The 15,298-nt window shown below is 36.4% G+C and overlaps 1 protein-coding gene across 1 annotated transcript in view; it reads right to left on the minus strand.

The window, feature by feature from the left end:
* Positions 1 to 4,367: 4,367 nt before the first annotated feature.
* Positions 4,368 to 15,298, minus strand: part of Copb1 (COPI coat complex subunit beta 1) — a 48,358-nt gene continuing 37,427 nt past the window's right edge. The window contains exons 17-22 of the mRNA XM_048359405.1: positions 13,521 to 13,665; positions 11,932 to 12,051; positions 7,416 to 7,561; positions 6,864 to 6,953; positions 5,427 to 5,582; positions 4,368 to 4,745 (exon numbers count right to left, since the gene is read on the minus strand). Of these exons, the coding sequence (XP_048215362.1) occupies positions 4,686 to 4,745; positions 5,427 to 5,582; positions 6,864 to 6,953; positions 7,416 to 7,561; positions 11,932 to 12,051; positions 13,521 to 13,665 (717 nt within the window). The 3' untranslated portion in view covers positions 4,368 to 4,685. The remainder of the gene's footprint in view (positions 4,746 to 5,426; positions 5,583 to 6,863; positions 6,954 to 7,415; positions 7,562 to 11,931; positions 12,052 to 13,520; positions 13,666 to 15,298) is intronic.

Genomic DNA, 15,298 nt, shown 5'->3' on the forward strand with positions numbered 1-15,298 from the left:
AGATAGTGGGAATAGGTTTCAATGCAAATAGGTTTCCCCTGTAACATAAGGAAAGCTAATGGGGATGAAAATGAATGAACACTTATTAATGAACATCTGCTATGCACCAATTATTGTTTTTCATCAGTTTTGTGAATTAGACATCAGAGCACCTTACAATAAGGAAACTGAGGCACAAAGAAATGATACAATATGTGACTAGATGCAAGGGACCCTGGTTTTATATCTGGGTTCTTTTCTCATATTTAGCCTTGAACTTCTCGTGAGAATGTAATCACTTGTGAGTGATAACATTATTAAAAATTTCCCTAAAGGATCATTGTAAGGACTGTGTCATGGAAACAATACTCAAATGTCACCTGCTTGTCTCAAGTAAGCATCCAGTAAGTTATACTGTTTTTGTTTTGGTGCTGGGGATTCAACCCAGGGCATAGTGGATGCTAGGTAAGCACTCTCCTATTGACTATATCTCCTATATCTCCAATCCAATGTGTTAGCTTTTATCAATGGAGTGGCCAAAAAGGATTTTATACATTGCTGATTCTAAATTGAACTTCTCTACTACGACTGGTAACTTTTTTATGCTCCTGGAGATACAAAATATACCCTTTGATAGAATCTAAATAATTACCATAAAGCAAGAAGTTGGTCTGACTAACCCTAATTTGAGGACCGGACTCAGAGAAAAAGAAAAACTATCATGTAGAAAACCTTGAGATGATGCAAAATACTACTATTCATCTTGGTATTTCAAATTTATTTTTATTTTTTGAGGCAAGGTCTTGTTATGTGGCCTAAACAGGACTTGAACTCATTATCCTCCTGCCTCACCTTCCAAATACTGGTATTAGACAGGGGCTGGTGACTCATGCCTATAATCCTAGCTACTCAGAAGGCTGAGATCTGAGGATTGCAGTTCAAAACTATCCTGGGCAGGAAAGTCTGTGAGACTCATATCTCCAATAAACTACTCAGAAAAAGCCAGAAGTGGTGCTGTGGCTTAAGTGGTAGAGTGCTAGCCCTGACCAAAAAGAAGCTCAGGGACACAGCTCAAGCCCCAGGTCTGGCAAAAACCAAAAAACAAAACCCAAATGCTAGTAGTACAGGTATGTGCCATGTGCCTAGCTAAAGTTGTTTTATAACAAAAATGCAATTTTTCTACTAGAAAGTAGATAAACAGCTCAATGTATCCTGTTTTGTTTTTTTTTTTTAGTCAGTCGTGGGGCTTGAACTCTGGGCCTGGGCACTGTCCCTGAGCTCTTCACCTCAAGGCTAGTACTTTACCACTTGAGCCACAGCGCCAATTCCTCAATGCATCTTACTGTATACTCTTTGTTTTTATTTGAGAATTACTTTGCTAATAAAAAATGACCTTGCCATGGGCTGGGGATATGGCCTAGTGGCAAGATCGCTTGCCTCCTATACATGAAGCCCTGGGTTCAATTCCCCAGCACCACATATATAGAAAATGGCCAGAAATGGCGCTGTGGCTCAAGTGGCAGAGTGCTAGCCTTGAGCAAAAGGAAGCCAGGGACAGTGCTCAGGCCTTGAGTCCAAGCCCCAGGAATGGCCAAAAAAAAAAAAAAATGACCTTGCCATCTCTTCTAATAATAACTTTAAATACTAATCATATCTAATCTACAAATGAAAATAATTGCACAGAGCTCCCTCTAGTGTCATGACAGTAGTGAAACAAATTTTGTCCTAATATTTACAGTTAATTCATTCAATACATTAACATATTAAGCTTGTACCTTGTTTTAGATAACATTTAGTCTCTTACAAGACATTATGGTCGGGCTGGGGATATGGCCTAGTGGCAAGAGTGCTCGCCTCGTATACATGAGGTCCTGGGTTCAATTCCCCAGCACCACATATACAGAAAATGGCCAGAAATGGCGCTGTGGCTCAAGTGGCAGAGTGCTAGCCTTGAGCAAAAAGAAGCCAGGGACAGTGCTCAGGCCCTGAGTCCAAGCCCCAGGACTGGCAAAAAAAACAAACAAACAAAAAAACAAAAACAAGACATTATCGTCCTAATTATGTGAGCACCTAACACTTCTGAATGTATGTATATTGTATTCAAATAGAGGGCACAGTGTAAACAGCTCCTCTAAACAAAAGTGCTTCGAAGTTGCACACATACAGCTGAAGATAAGCTAATGAAGTAGGCAGCTTCAACTGCAATTAACTTCTGCAACTCAACTTCATTAACTTTTTTCCCTTTTATTTTTCCTTCTTTAAATAAATATATATATGTGTGTGTGTGTGTGTGTGTGTGTGTGTGTGTGTGTGTGTGTTTTAAACATTCCTGGGGCTTGAACTCAGGGCCTGGGTGCTGTTCCTAGCTCTTTTTTGCTCATGGCTAGCACTCTACCCTTAAGCCACAGCTCCACTTCTGGCTTTTTTTAGTGGTTAATTGAAGAGTCTCATGGATTTTCTGCCTGGGCTGGCTTTGTTATCCTCAGATCTCAGCCACCTGAGTAGTTAGAATTACAGGCATGAGCCACTGGCACCCCACTTCTTATGAATTTTTTTAAAAATGGTCATGTGCCAGGCACGGGGTCTCATGCTTGTAATCTGAGCGACTCAGGAGGCTGAGACCTGAGGAGCAGGTCCTTAAGTCTCTTATCTCCTATTAACCATCAAAAAGGCTAAACGTGGAACTGTGGCTCACGTGGTACAGTGCTAGCCTCAAACAACAACAAAAAGCTCAGGGATATCTATAATCCTAGGACACGGGAGACTGAGGCAGATGGACCTGGTATGTATAGAGAGATCCTGTCTCAAAGGGGGAAAAAAAAGGCAACTTGAGACAATCTGATTACAACAAGAACCTAAGATACTCTAGGACATATAGAGGTATAATTCCTTGAAATTTTAAACTGATTGTGAATACAAGACTACTACCCATATACTAAGTCAATAGGTAATCTAAGAAAGGATTCCTTGGTCAAGCAAGATTAGAATATTCTGGATTAAACCAAACTAATCTGCTTTCTTTACTGTAGGATCTTTCAGAATCTGTATGTAATATGCTAATATTCACAGTAAATCCAGAGTATGAGACACTAAGCAGCTGTTCCCAAATTTACTACTATGAGATCCTTTTTTTTCTCCCAGAATATCTAATGACATCTAATGAAACTAATGTTCAATTGAAGAATGTGGGAAATTATCTAAATCCAAATAAAGTTGCATCAGTTCGTCTTCTCCCATCATAAGTCTTTACCCTCTAGACTAAATGCATTCCTCCTATCTTTCCTATTTGGGTAGCCATTGGCTTTGTATTTTTCTAGTTTAATATTTTAAAAATATTTTAAAAATATTTAAAATATTTTAAAAGCAAGTGGCTTCAAAGCTCATGACATCATACAAAATATAAATCTCTTACACACAATATATCATTCTGTTCTCACTGGAATAGAAGATGCTGCTTTCACTCTTTCACAGAACTTATCTGTGGACTTATGGGAAATGTAGACTAAATTCCTAGATGGAAACAAAGAATAATGGCTTCAGTGCCGATTCAGCTAAAAGTTAAGATTACCTCAATCATTTCTGGCCAAAAAAAAAAAAAAAAAACTAGCACAAAAAACAGGGAAACTCCACTCAGAAACACACTTGGAGTCATAATGGGGAGGGAGATTGATGTGCCCAACTCTAGTAAAGTGATAAAAACATGATGTGTAAGGAAGAGGTAATAAAATAGCTAGTTGAATCTCCTAGAGTTAATCTTCCCAGATAGCTTTAGTAATGGGCTAGAACCAATTTGAGTTCTAACAAATATAGAATACTCAAAGCTAAATGTGAATGACTAAAATATCTATTTTGGATTATCTGCTTTGCATTATGATTTAGGATAATCAAGAACATCATATGAATTTTAGTCAAGGTTCATGAAAACTTTAAGCTTTTTTTCAAGTTTTTGTTTTGTTGTTGTGGTTGTTGTTTTTGTTTTTTTTGGTTTGGTACTTTTTCCCTGGAGATAAATTTGAGAAAAGACCTTCATACAAAGCATTTAAGAGGGACTGATGTTATATGATATAAATAAATATTGATCATGTAAATCAAGGCTTGATTCATTTTATATTATACCAAGTTTATAAATTCTCATAATAAAGCTGAATGTATCCATGATTTAAAAAGTAACTTAAGCTGGGTGCCAGTGGTTCATACAGGCTGAGATCTGAGGATCACTGTTTAAGGCTAGCCAGGGCAGACAAATTGGAGAGACTCCTTATCTTCAAGTTAACCAGCAAAAAGCTGAGTAAGAAAGAGAGGCCCTGGGTTCAAACACCAGTACTGTCAAATAAGAAAAAGTAACTTAAATTTATAATGGGGATTTAAAAGAAATCCATTGGTCCATATTAAAATTAAGTAATTATTTATTTATAAAGTAACAAAAATTTATGAATAAATCTGTTTATTGTACTGTGAAAATGGTCTTGGTATAGGTGAAAACATTATATACTTTGAGGAGAGAATTTAGGACTGTTAAGACAAAAGACAAATTTTGAACTTAATCTTGATTTAAGGGAAACACTATAAATTATAGGCTAGTATGCATTTAGCATGAACTCAGCTCCTATATAACATAAAGCATTAAAGAGTATAAAAGATGAGGGAATCCAGTAAGCCCATACCTAAATTTTAACTATAAAGCTTCAGGGTTTGTTTGTTTATTCTTATATACTTGTTTTCTTCTGAGACAAGTTGATTTTATCTCCAAGACTTAAGGCCATTCCCTGTAAAGAAGAATGCAAATATCTATAATTACTGAAAGTATGTACAAATAGTACACTATTATTATTACTCCAGTTTAACTACGCCTCTATTCTATGTCACTATATCAAAACCTAGAGTGTACAAAACAGACTTAGCAAAACATTATTGAGTCTATTTTATTGATAGATTAACAACAGTGCTTTAAACAAAACAAAGCAAAACTATACAGAATTTATCTGACAATTTATCTGACAAACATCCCACAGCAATCAATCTGGTTTGGAGAACATATTAATAGCCAGGTGCTGGTGGCTCACACCTTTAATTCTAGCTACTCAGAAGGCTGAGACTTGAGGACTGCAGTTCAAAGCCAGCCCAGGCAGAAAAGTTTGTGAGACTGATCTCCAATTAACCACCTGATAACCCAAAGTGTAGCTGTGGTTCAAAGTGGCAGAGCACTAGCCTTAAACAAAAAAGCTCAGTAGCTAGGCCCAGAATTCAAGTCCCATGATTGACAAATAACAACAAGGCCTAAGAAATGGGCCATTTTAAGGATGCAAAGTAGTATTTTTATTGAAAACCATCCATACACATAATGTAAATATGACAGGAGCTATTATGCTATATAGGAAATAGGAAAGACATAAATTCTCTCCCTTTTGTTCAGTTCAAAGATGCTCTCAAAATAAAGGTATTGTTACCTGACTCTTTGCACGAATTCTTATATGGCCAGTAACAGCAGCATCTGGTCCTTGGTGAATTGGCTTTTCAATGCTGACATTTGCAAGTGCATCTTCTCCAAATATGGAACGGGCATAAAGGTTGGCTGCCATAAAGCCACAGTAACCAGAAAGTGCCTGGAAGAAATTTGTGATAAACTGAATACTTTACTAGAGAACTACACACTGACAAAACCAAAAAGCATGAGAACTGCTATTTAAAATATTAGTTGCAACAGGCTCTGGGGCTCATACTTGTAATTCTAGCTGCTCAAGAGGCTGAGATTTGAGGATCTCACTTTGAGGCCAGCGGGGGAAGATAAAGCCATGAGACCCTTATCTTCAATTAACTAGCAAAAAGACAAAAGTGGAGCTGTGGTTCACGTGGTAGAATGCTAGTCTTGAGAAAAAAAAAAAAAAAAGCAAGGGACAGTGAAAGGCTCTGAGTTCAAGCACCAGTACACACACAGACACATATGTATGTATGTATCATTTTTCTAATTTTATTTTTATCTTCTAGTAGTTTACAAACAGCAAAGTATATGTGTCTCTCATGCTGTGGTAGTTATAGGATCATATTATAGTTTGCCAAAATTCATACAACTATGCACATAAAAAGTGTGAATTTTACTGTGTATTTTATTACAGCAAACCTGACTTTAAAGAACAGTACTTTTATCAAGTTGTATTTGCAGAATCTATGCTTATTTCTTACATCAAACTCTTTTTTAAATTCTATGAAGGAAAAGATAATTTTGCCGACTCAGCATTTACCAAATAATCTAATATATGAACTAAAACCAACTTGTTTTGCAACAAATGTTGTTTCGTGTGTGTGTGTGTGTGTTAGGCACTTTATCACTGAGTTATATCCTCTGCCTGATAGCACAAATTCTTGCATTAATAATACAGATATTGTAACACTAAGAGAGTTTTATAAAGAAAAAAATATTTCTAAAAAAACTATCTGAAATGATCAAAGACCAAAAAGAACAAAACAAATTTGAGAAGTCAGTTGGGTCACCTCACCAAGAATGTGCAGGATTAATATACTTGAAAAGAAAGTTAAGTAGATTAAGGCATTCTAAAAGTGAATTCTTTTAACAGAACAAGTTTTTCATAAGCTGAATTATAACAAGTAGACACTAGATGAAACATAAAAAAGCCAGGAAACTACTATACTACAGGTGCCTGTGGCTAGCTGGTGGCTCACACCCGTAATCCTAGCTACCCAGGAGGCTGAGATCTGAGGATTATGGTTCAAAGCCAGACTAGGCAGAGCTGTGGTTCAAAGACATAAAGCACTAGCCTTGAGCAAAAGAGCTCAGGGACAGCACTCAAGCCCTAAACTCAAGCTCCATGTCCAATAACAACAACAAAAAACAAATAAAAAAAAAGAACGTTCCAGTCAAATTTTACCTTCTCTGGAGTGAGGCACTTCATGTTGGTTGACTTTAGTATGTGCTGTAAATAGTCATTTAGATCAATCATATTGGTGTTAACTGTTACCTGTAGAAGGAAAAAAAACTGTATTAAGATCATAAAGCATATGACGAGACTTTACAAATCACTATTATTTTATACCAGAACTTCCAATTATTTATGGGAAGAGTGGACAACAAAAAAGCAGATGACATGCAAGCTGTCACTAGGAAGCTGGTATTAGTGCTTTTGAATGTAGATAACTTCACAGATGAACATGAGATATATAAAATAATCAAATAAATGAAAGCTCAAAGCAACAGATTTACTTAGCAGGTCACAGATTCTGCAAGGTCTCTTTCAGACATTAGATTCAATGGGAAATTATTGTTCATACACAGAAAGGATAGAAATGTATCTATAATGTTTTAAATAATAAGATTAACTACAGAACTGCTAGTTTATTCTATTTGCAATAGAAAATTACCAAACTACTTGCATGATTTCTATATAAAGCTAATTTGTAGGAAGAGATAATAAAAGACTAACTTTGTTTTCCCATTCAAATTCGGCCCACATCTGGCGGAATTCAGCATCAGTGCAAGTTGCAGGCTGGATATAGTCCATGATGTCAATGTGAATATCACTGAGAACCACACAATTTCTGTCACTTGCTGCTCCAGAAACATCATAAACTGTAATACACATATACAAAAGGTCCATAATCACAAAGGAAAACTTCAATTACATTTTTTAATCTATCCAAATAATAATCATGATAGTGGCAGATATTTACGTAGTACGGCAAGTTGGGAGTTAGTCTAAATACTTAAGTATTTTCTACCTTACAGATGAAGAAACAATAGGAGAAAAGTTGAATAAGTTGCTCAAGGTCACATAACTAATAGGCTAGAGTTTAAAATCATATACCTGCTTTGTTGGTGTTATAGTTTAATGTATTGAGTATCTGAATAGCAACTGTGGTGTGCTATGAGTTGAAGTGGATACCCAAGTAGTACTGTGTTCCCATAGTGAGTGATCAGCTAATGTATTTGTTTTCCTGCCTCATACCTACTCTTCCATTTTCCAAACTAATTTTTCTTTGTTTTTGTTTTATAAATTTCTTCTTTATTATTTTCTTTTGTTCATGTGGTACTGAGGAATCAAACCCAGGCCTCAAGCATGCTAGGCAAGCACTCTACCACTACGCCACATTCCCAGACCCTAAACTAATATTTTTGAGTAAATAATGTTGAGCTTTAGTACATAAAAGATTGTTTGCTTCTATGACTCTTCCATAGTAGAAAGTTACAATCTGAATGTAGTCTACCTTTGCTCTTGTTATTCTCCCATTTCTTCTGTATTTTGCGAAAACTGAACGTTACCAAGAATACCGTCCTTTAGTTTTAAGCACCGTGTTTAAAAGTAAATGTCTATTCCTCTTTTCATATAAGAGAAGTGCTACCTCTTCTCTTCAGATCTTCCCAACATCTGTGATTCCTGCTTCAGTTCAGGAGCTCAATTTTTCAGTATTATGTCTTTTCTTTTCCATTACCTTATTAACTGTGTTCCCCTACACTCTAGAAATATACTCATAGGTCTCTTTTATTTTTTAAAAACAAAACCAAAAGTCTTGGCTGCAATTGATGTAGGCCCATACCTCACAAGTTCAATAGTCAGAAAAAAGTAGTTCTATCTCATCTTTTTCTCTTCTAACCACTATTCCCTCTTATTACTATAAAAGGCAAGGTATTAAACTTAGAATTGCCAACATTCACCATCTTTAATTCCTCAACTATTTAGTCTTCAATCTACCACCAGTACCCAGGACACACTATACTATACAAGTGTTTTAAGATCAAATACTTACAGATCCAAAGGACTCTCTTTTGTACTTTAGGCTACTTGACTTTTTTTTTTATTAATTAATTAAATTTTGTTGACAAGGTGTTGTGCAAAAGGGGTACAGCTACATAATAGGGCAGTGAGTACATTTCTTGTGATATCTTACACAGGCTACTTGACTTTTGAAGTTTCAGATACTTCTTGAAGATTTTACCTTTTCTAAGTACATTTCAGATTCTTTGTTACCAAAATCTTTAATATTACCACTGTCTGGGATTCTGTTTTCAAATGTTCCCTTTACACTCTTCATAACTTTCTCTGGATGAATTCTTTGGTTTTTATGCTTTTATTTATTTGTCTGGAGATTAAACCCAAGGCTTCATGAAATTTATCACTGAGCCATTCTCATGTCCTTCCTATAGCATTTTCTCCCTATGCTTCCTTCTCTATGTTTCTTCTTCCCTCTTTCCCTCGCTCTCTCCCTTCCTTCCTTTCTTTCCTTCTGTCACACTAGAAATAGAACCTAGGGCCTTGTATGTGCAAGGGAAGCACTTGATAACAGAACTACAATCCAGACTGCTTTGTTAGCTTTAAAACAAATAATTATTATTTGAATGATTTTTCAAGTTCCAGATTCATGTCAAACTGTCTTTGGCTATCTTTAGGCACTTGTCTAGCATTTTCTTTCAAATTTCATCTTCTCTTTTATATTCTGTTTTGGTGACTCAAATAAACAACAATCCAATAAATTCAATTCACAAATCTGAGGCTACTTTAGCCATTTCCTCTTCAGTCAATAATGATTTCCTTATTAACATTGATTATAATAAGCTCTTCCTGCGTTCTTACCATTACTCTATTGGTTTACGCCTTCTGTTACCTCTCACTTGGACTTCTGTGATAGTCTACTATTTAATCTTCCTGTCTCCTCGACAGTACTACAGTAGAAAAATTTAATCATGTAGCCTGCTCATTTATAATTTTTCAATGTCTTCCTTTTATTTCCATGAACAAAGTCTGAGAACCTTATGGCCATTAAAATATGGCTTCCAATGGCCTTCCTTCATTTTTTTTCTTACTATCATCCTCCAAGCCCTCTTATCTCCAGGTTCCCAAACTACTTTTTGTTACTGCAGCAACCTAATTTACTTGTAGACAACTACTGATTTTTGTAGATTCTAATTAAAGCATAAACTTCCCCATGTGGCCTTTCCTAGCCTTTCTTGCCCTCTAAATCCTACCACTCTGAGAAATAGCGAAATTCTTCACTGACTCCCACTCTGCCTAGTCAAACTTCATAGCACTTAAGAGTTGTATGCTGTCAGACTGGGAGAAGATCTTTACTGGCCATTCAACAGACAAAGGCCTCATATCAAAAATATATGCAGAACAAAAAAAATTACCTTCCTCCAAAACAAAACCGCAAAGAACCAATAGCCCCCTCATCAAATGGGCTAAAGACTTACAAAGAGACTTCTCTGATGAGGAAATGAGAATGGCCAAGAGACATATGAAAAAGTGCTCTACATCACTGGCCATAAAAGAAATGCAAATCAAAACAACATTGAGATTCCATCTCACCCCGGTAAGAATGTCATATATCAAGAAAACTAACAATAACAATTGTTGGAGGGGATGTGGCCAAAAGGGAACCCTACTTCATTGTTGGTGGGAATGTAAACTGGTTCAGCCACTCTGGCAAGCAGTATGGAGATTCCTCAGAAGGCTAAATATAGAACTCCCCTATGACCCAGCAACCCCACTTTTGTGTATCTATCCAAAAAAACCACAAACAAAATCACAGTAAAGCCACCAGCACAACAATGTTCATCGCAGTGCAATTTGTCATAGCAAGAATCTGGAACCAACCCAGATGCCCCTCAGTAGACGAAAGGATCAGGAAAATGTGGTACATATACACAATGGAATTTTATGCCTCTATCAGAAAGAATGACATTGCCCCAATTGTAAGGAAATGGAAGGACTTGGAAAAAATTATACTAAGTGAAGTGAGCCAGACCCAAAGAAACATGGACTCTATGGTCTCCCTTATTGGAAATAATTAGCACAGGTTTAGGCAAGTCACAGCAGAGGATCACAAGAGCCCAATAGCTATACCCTTATGAACACATAAGATGATGCTAAGTGAAATGAACTCCATGTTATGGAAACAATTGTTATATCACAGTTGTAACTACTTTCAATGTCCCATGTGTATCTGTAGCTTCTATTATTGATGATGTTCTTGTATCACCTTCCTGTGGTTGTATCTGCACTATCTCTGTAATCTTATCTGAGTATATTGGAAACCATGTATACTGGTATTAGAACTAGGAAATTGAAAGGGAATACCAAAATTGAGAGACACAGGGTAAAAAAAAGACAAACAACTACAAAAGCAATACTTGCAAAACTGTTTGGTCTAAGTGAACTCATGGGGGGAAAGGGAAAGGGAAAGGGAAAGGGGGAGGAGAGAGGGGGGAATGAGAGATGAGGTAACAAACAGTACAAGAAATGTATCCAATGCCTAATGTATGAAACTGTAACCTCTCTGTACATTAGTTTGATAATAAAAATTTGAAAAAAAAACAAAAAAACAAAGAGTTGTGTGCTGCGAAGAAATACATCACAGTGCAATACTGCACTATCTATTTTACAAACTATCTATTTTCCCTTACTTATCAACTATATGGAGGTAGTCCTCTTTGTTCCTCAATACTGTACCTCTATCACTGTGATGGAAATTTTGAGAAATTATGCTTATTGACTGAATGACGCTGTACAAACTAATCTCTAGAATATGCTTGGCTACACATGTCAATGCAGGTTTTATTCTCAGTTCAAATGTTACCCTTTGATAAGAAATCCTTTCTTTAGACAACTTTCTACACTATATTATTTTTTTCTATATGATCTCAAAGCATAAGATATATTGACTAGTCTTTATCACATTGAATTCTAATCATTTATTTCCTATCCACCTCCTCATTTGGACTTGTAGTTTCCTGAGGACAGTGACTCTGCCTAGATAATTTTTTGTATTTACTGAGTTATGCCTCCACCTCTTTTATCTAGAACTGAGTATAATGTTTGGCACCGTAGAGTGCCTCATAATTGATAAATAAATGGATTCTTGTGGTCCTTCTCATGCCCATAACTACTCATTATAAAAGTTCTTTGATAAAAACATTAATTCACAAATGATAAAATAGTACCTTACCTATATTGCCAAAAATTATTCCATTTTCTGTTGATGCTACCTTGACATTCGCTTTAATGTTTGCAAAATCATGAGGAGCAAGAGTCAAAGGAGATGGTTTTTCCACAAGTTTCAGATCCCCTGGAGGAGAAAAAAAACAACTGCATCTTCAAAATAAATATACTAAGATAAAACACAGAATGAATAAAACTTAGTTTTTAGCTAAACAAGAGGAAAAGTAAATGATTCAAATACTAGGAGGAGAAAATAAATAATTTAATATCATTATTTTTATAAGTCTGTACATTTTCTTTTTAAGGGTAAAACGATTTCAGAATAACTATGAACTTATGTGAAAGGAGTACTTTGAGTATACTGTCTTTTTATTTTAATGAATGAATATAAACTTCTCCAAGAGCTTATGCCTATACTTCATTACAAAGAAAGATGAAAACAAAGGAGCTGTATATTCTTAAAGAAAAATCATCAAGCTATGCTGAAGAAGGCAAGGCAGAAGTATGTTTTCTTTTTATGTGTGCTGATACTAAGGCTTGAACTCAGGATCTTGACCTCTTAGTTGCCTTTTTCTACTGAAGGCTAGGCCTCTACATTAGCCTGTCCTTATTTCCAGCTTTATGGTAGGTAATGGGAGAAAAGAGTCTCATGGCTCTGCCTGAGCTGGCTTTGAATGGTGATCCTTAGATCTCAGCTACCTGAGTAGCTAGGAATATAGATGTGAACCTCTGGAGCACATCTAAAGAGTATGATTTGTTTTGATATTGTTTTACTATTATTGTATACGTCACTTGGAATTTGTTGAGGGCCCTGTGCCATTCCTATAAACACTTCACTTTTTTCTTTTTTAATGCCAGTCCTGGGGCTTGAACTCAGGGGCCTGAGCACTATCCCTGGATTTTTTTTGCTCAAAGCTAGCACTCTACCTCTTGAGCCACAGTGCCACTTCTGGCTTTTTCTGTTTATGTGGTGCTGAGGAATCGAACCCAGGACTTCATGCAAGCTAGACAAGCACTACCACTAAGCCACATTCCCAGTTCCCAACACTTCACATTTTTAAATCTAGATAAAATAATAGTCAGAGAGTCTGACTCTTGTCTTTTTTTCTTCATTTTTTACTAGCATATATTAGCTGAACCAAGAGGTCCAACTGTGATATTTCTATTTATGAATGCAATGTATCTTCATATGTTTTTATTCGTAAGAAAAAAATCACAAGCTGCTAAGTGTAATAATGAGTTTGTACACATATAATAAGGAGCAACACGGGTTCAGAAAATACCTAAATCTGTACTAAGGAAATAAAAAAATTAAGTGAGCTTCTTAGTAAAGAAGTAACTTTAGCAGCTCTAGTTATATATCTGAAGTGTGCTAGATGAAACTGGGAATTAAATCCATTTGAATGTGCCAAGACCATAAACAAATCAGTGTGACAAAAGTTTAAAAAGTTGGACTTGAAGGAACCTTCTACATGTAAAACTAATCCTTGATTCAAAATGTCACAGAAGACAATTTTTATACCATTTCTTATAATCAATCTATTATTAAAATTTACTATATAAAATACCTCTTTCCTTGATGATAATTATTCTTACCTAGAGTTGCTAACTCTAATGTACAGTTCTGCAAAGTATCACTGGTTTGGTTCACAACAAGAACATCCAGGACAATATCATATTGATTGACATGAACATAAGCTTCTGCATATACAGGATCTGAGAAACCTGTCAACTGGGTGACCTGGCAAAACAAAAATAGAGACATAGTCAAATGAATTACAGAATTTATCTAAACACATCCCTAGCCAAATCATTAAGCCTAATAATTAACAGACATATATCACAGTAAGATAGACTTAATAAAATGGGTTTATAATTCAGGAATGAAAAAGGAAACTGGAACAATTAGAAAGAAATTTAACACTGAAAGTTATAGAACTTAAAGCCGTAATTTAACAGGTGACATCCAAGCTGGGTGCTGGTGGCTCACGCCTATAATCCTAACTACTTAGGAGGCTGGGAACTGAGGATCACAGTCTGAAACCAGTCCAAGCAGCAAAGTCTGTAAAGACTCTTCATTAACCACAGAAAAATCTTTTAAGTAGATCTGTGGTTCAAGTGGTTCAAGTGGTAGAGTGCTAGTCTTGAGCAAAAGGAGCTCAGGAACAGGACCCAGGTTCAGAGTTCCAGAGCCAGGCCCGGGGAAAAAAAAAGTGACATCCAGGCACCTACGGGCTTGCAATTGTTCTAAACAGGGATTGAACCCAGAGCCTTCCATAAACTAAGCTGTATCTCCAGCCCATCTACTAGTTTTTAAGTTCACCTGTTGATTCTTGGCTTAGTGTTCAACAGTAGAAAGATGTTAAATATTTAGCAAATGCACTAAACATGATTCCAATTTAGCAACAGAATACATCTGGGTATGTTCTCAGTTAAATCCCTCAGTGTAGTATCTAAAATTCAAAATTTGCTTCCTAAAATTCAGGAATCAAATAAAATTCAGATAAGTGGTAATCTTTGCTATTCAGCCTCAGGATTCACAGATCATATGGCAAGAAATAAATAGCTTGTAATGCAATAAAGATAAAAATATAAATGGCTTGCCCCAGATTTAAAGTTTCCAAATTTAAATGTTCATTTTAAAGTGCTATTTAAGGTATACCACTGGCCAGGTGTTGGTGGCTCACACTTATAATCCTAGCTACTCAGGAAGCTGAGATCTAAGAATCACAGTTTGAGGCCAGCTTGGGCAGGAAAGTCTATGAGACTCTTATCTCCAGTTAACCACCAGAAAACGTGAAGTGGAACTGTAGCTCATAGTGGTAGAGCAGTAAACTTGAGCAATAAAGCTCAGGAACAGAGCCTAGGCCCTGAGTTCAAGCCTATGCCTGACCAAAAGAAAGTAGTACTGTTACCAAATAGGCAACAACAACAAATAGAAAAGTTGTGCATTAAAGGAAATTAACAGCAGAATAAAAATGTAAACCAGAGTCTCAGAAAGTATTTTTAAGTCTAATTTGTCAACATCCAGAATATAACACAATTAAAAAATGTACCAAGAGCCAGGCGCCAGTGACTCATGACTGTAATCCTAGCTACTCAGGAGGCTGAAATCTGAGGATTGTGGTTCAAAGCCTGTTGGGCTCGGTAGCCTCTCCCGGTGTAGGGAACAAGGCTCAGCTACTCTTCTCCAGCACCGTCCTGCCGCGCACGGCCAATCCGAGAAAGCGTGCCCACCCCCTTACCAATAGGCAAAGTCAGGCTTACGCAAATCTCGGGGTCAGCTTCAAGAACCAACTGCTTTATTAAGACAAAGTTACCGGGGGATGATTCCTAGAGAAGGGGATTGGCCAGGATGCCGATAGGCTGAAAGC

Source organism: Perognathus longimembris, chromosome 13, assembly GCF_023159225.1.
Source record: "Perognathus longimembris pacificus isolate PPM17 chromosome 13, ASM2315922v1, whole genome shotgun sequence".
NCBI classification, from domain to species: Eukaryota; Metazoa; Chordata; class Mammalia; order Rodentia; family Heteromyidae; genus Perognathus; species Perognathus longimembris.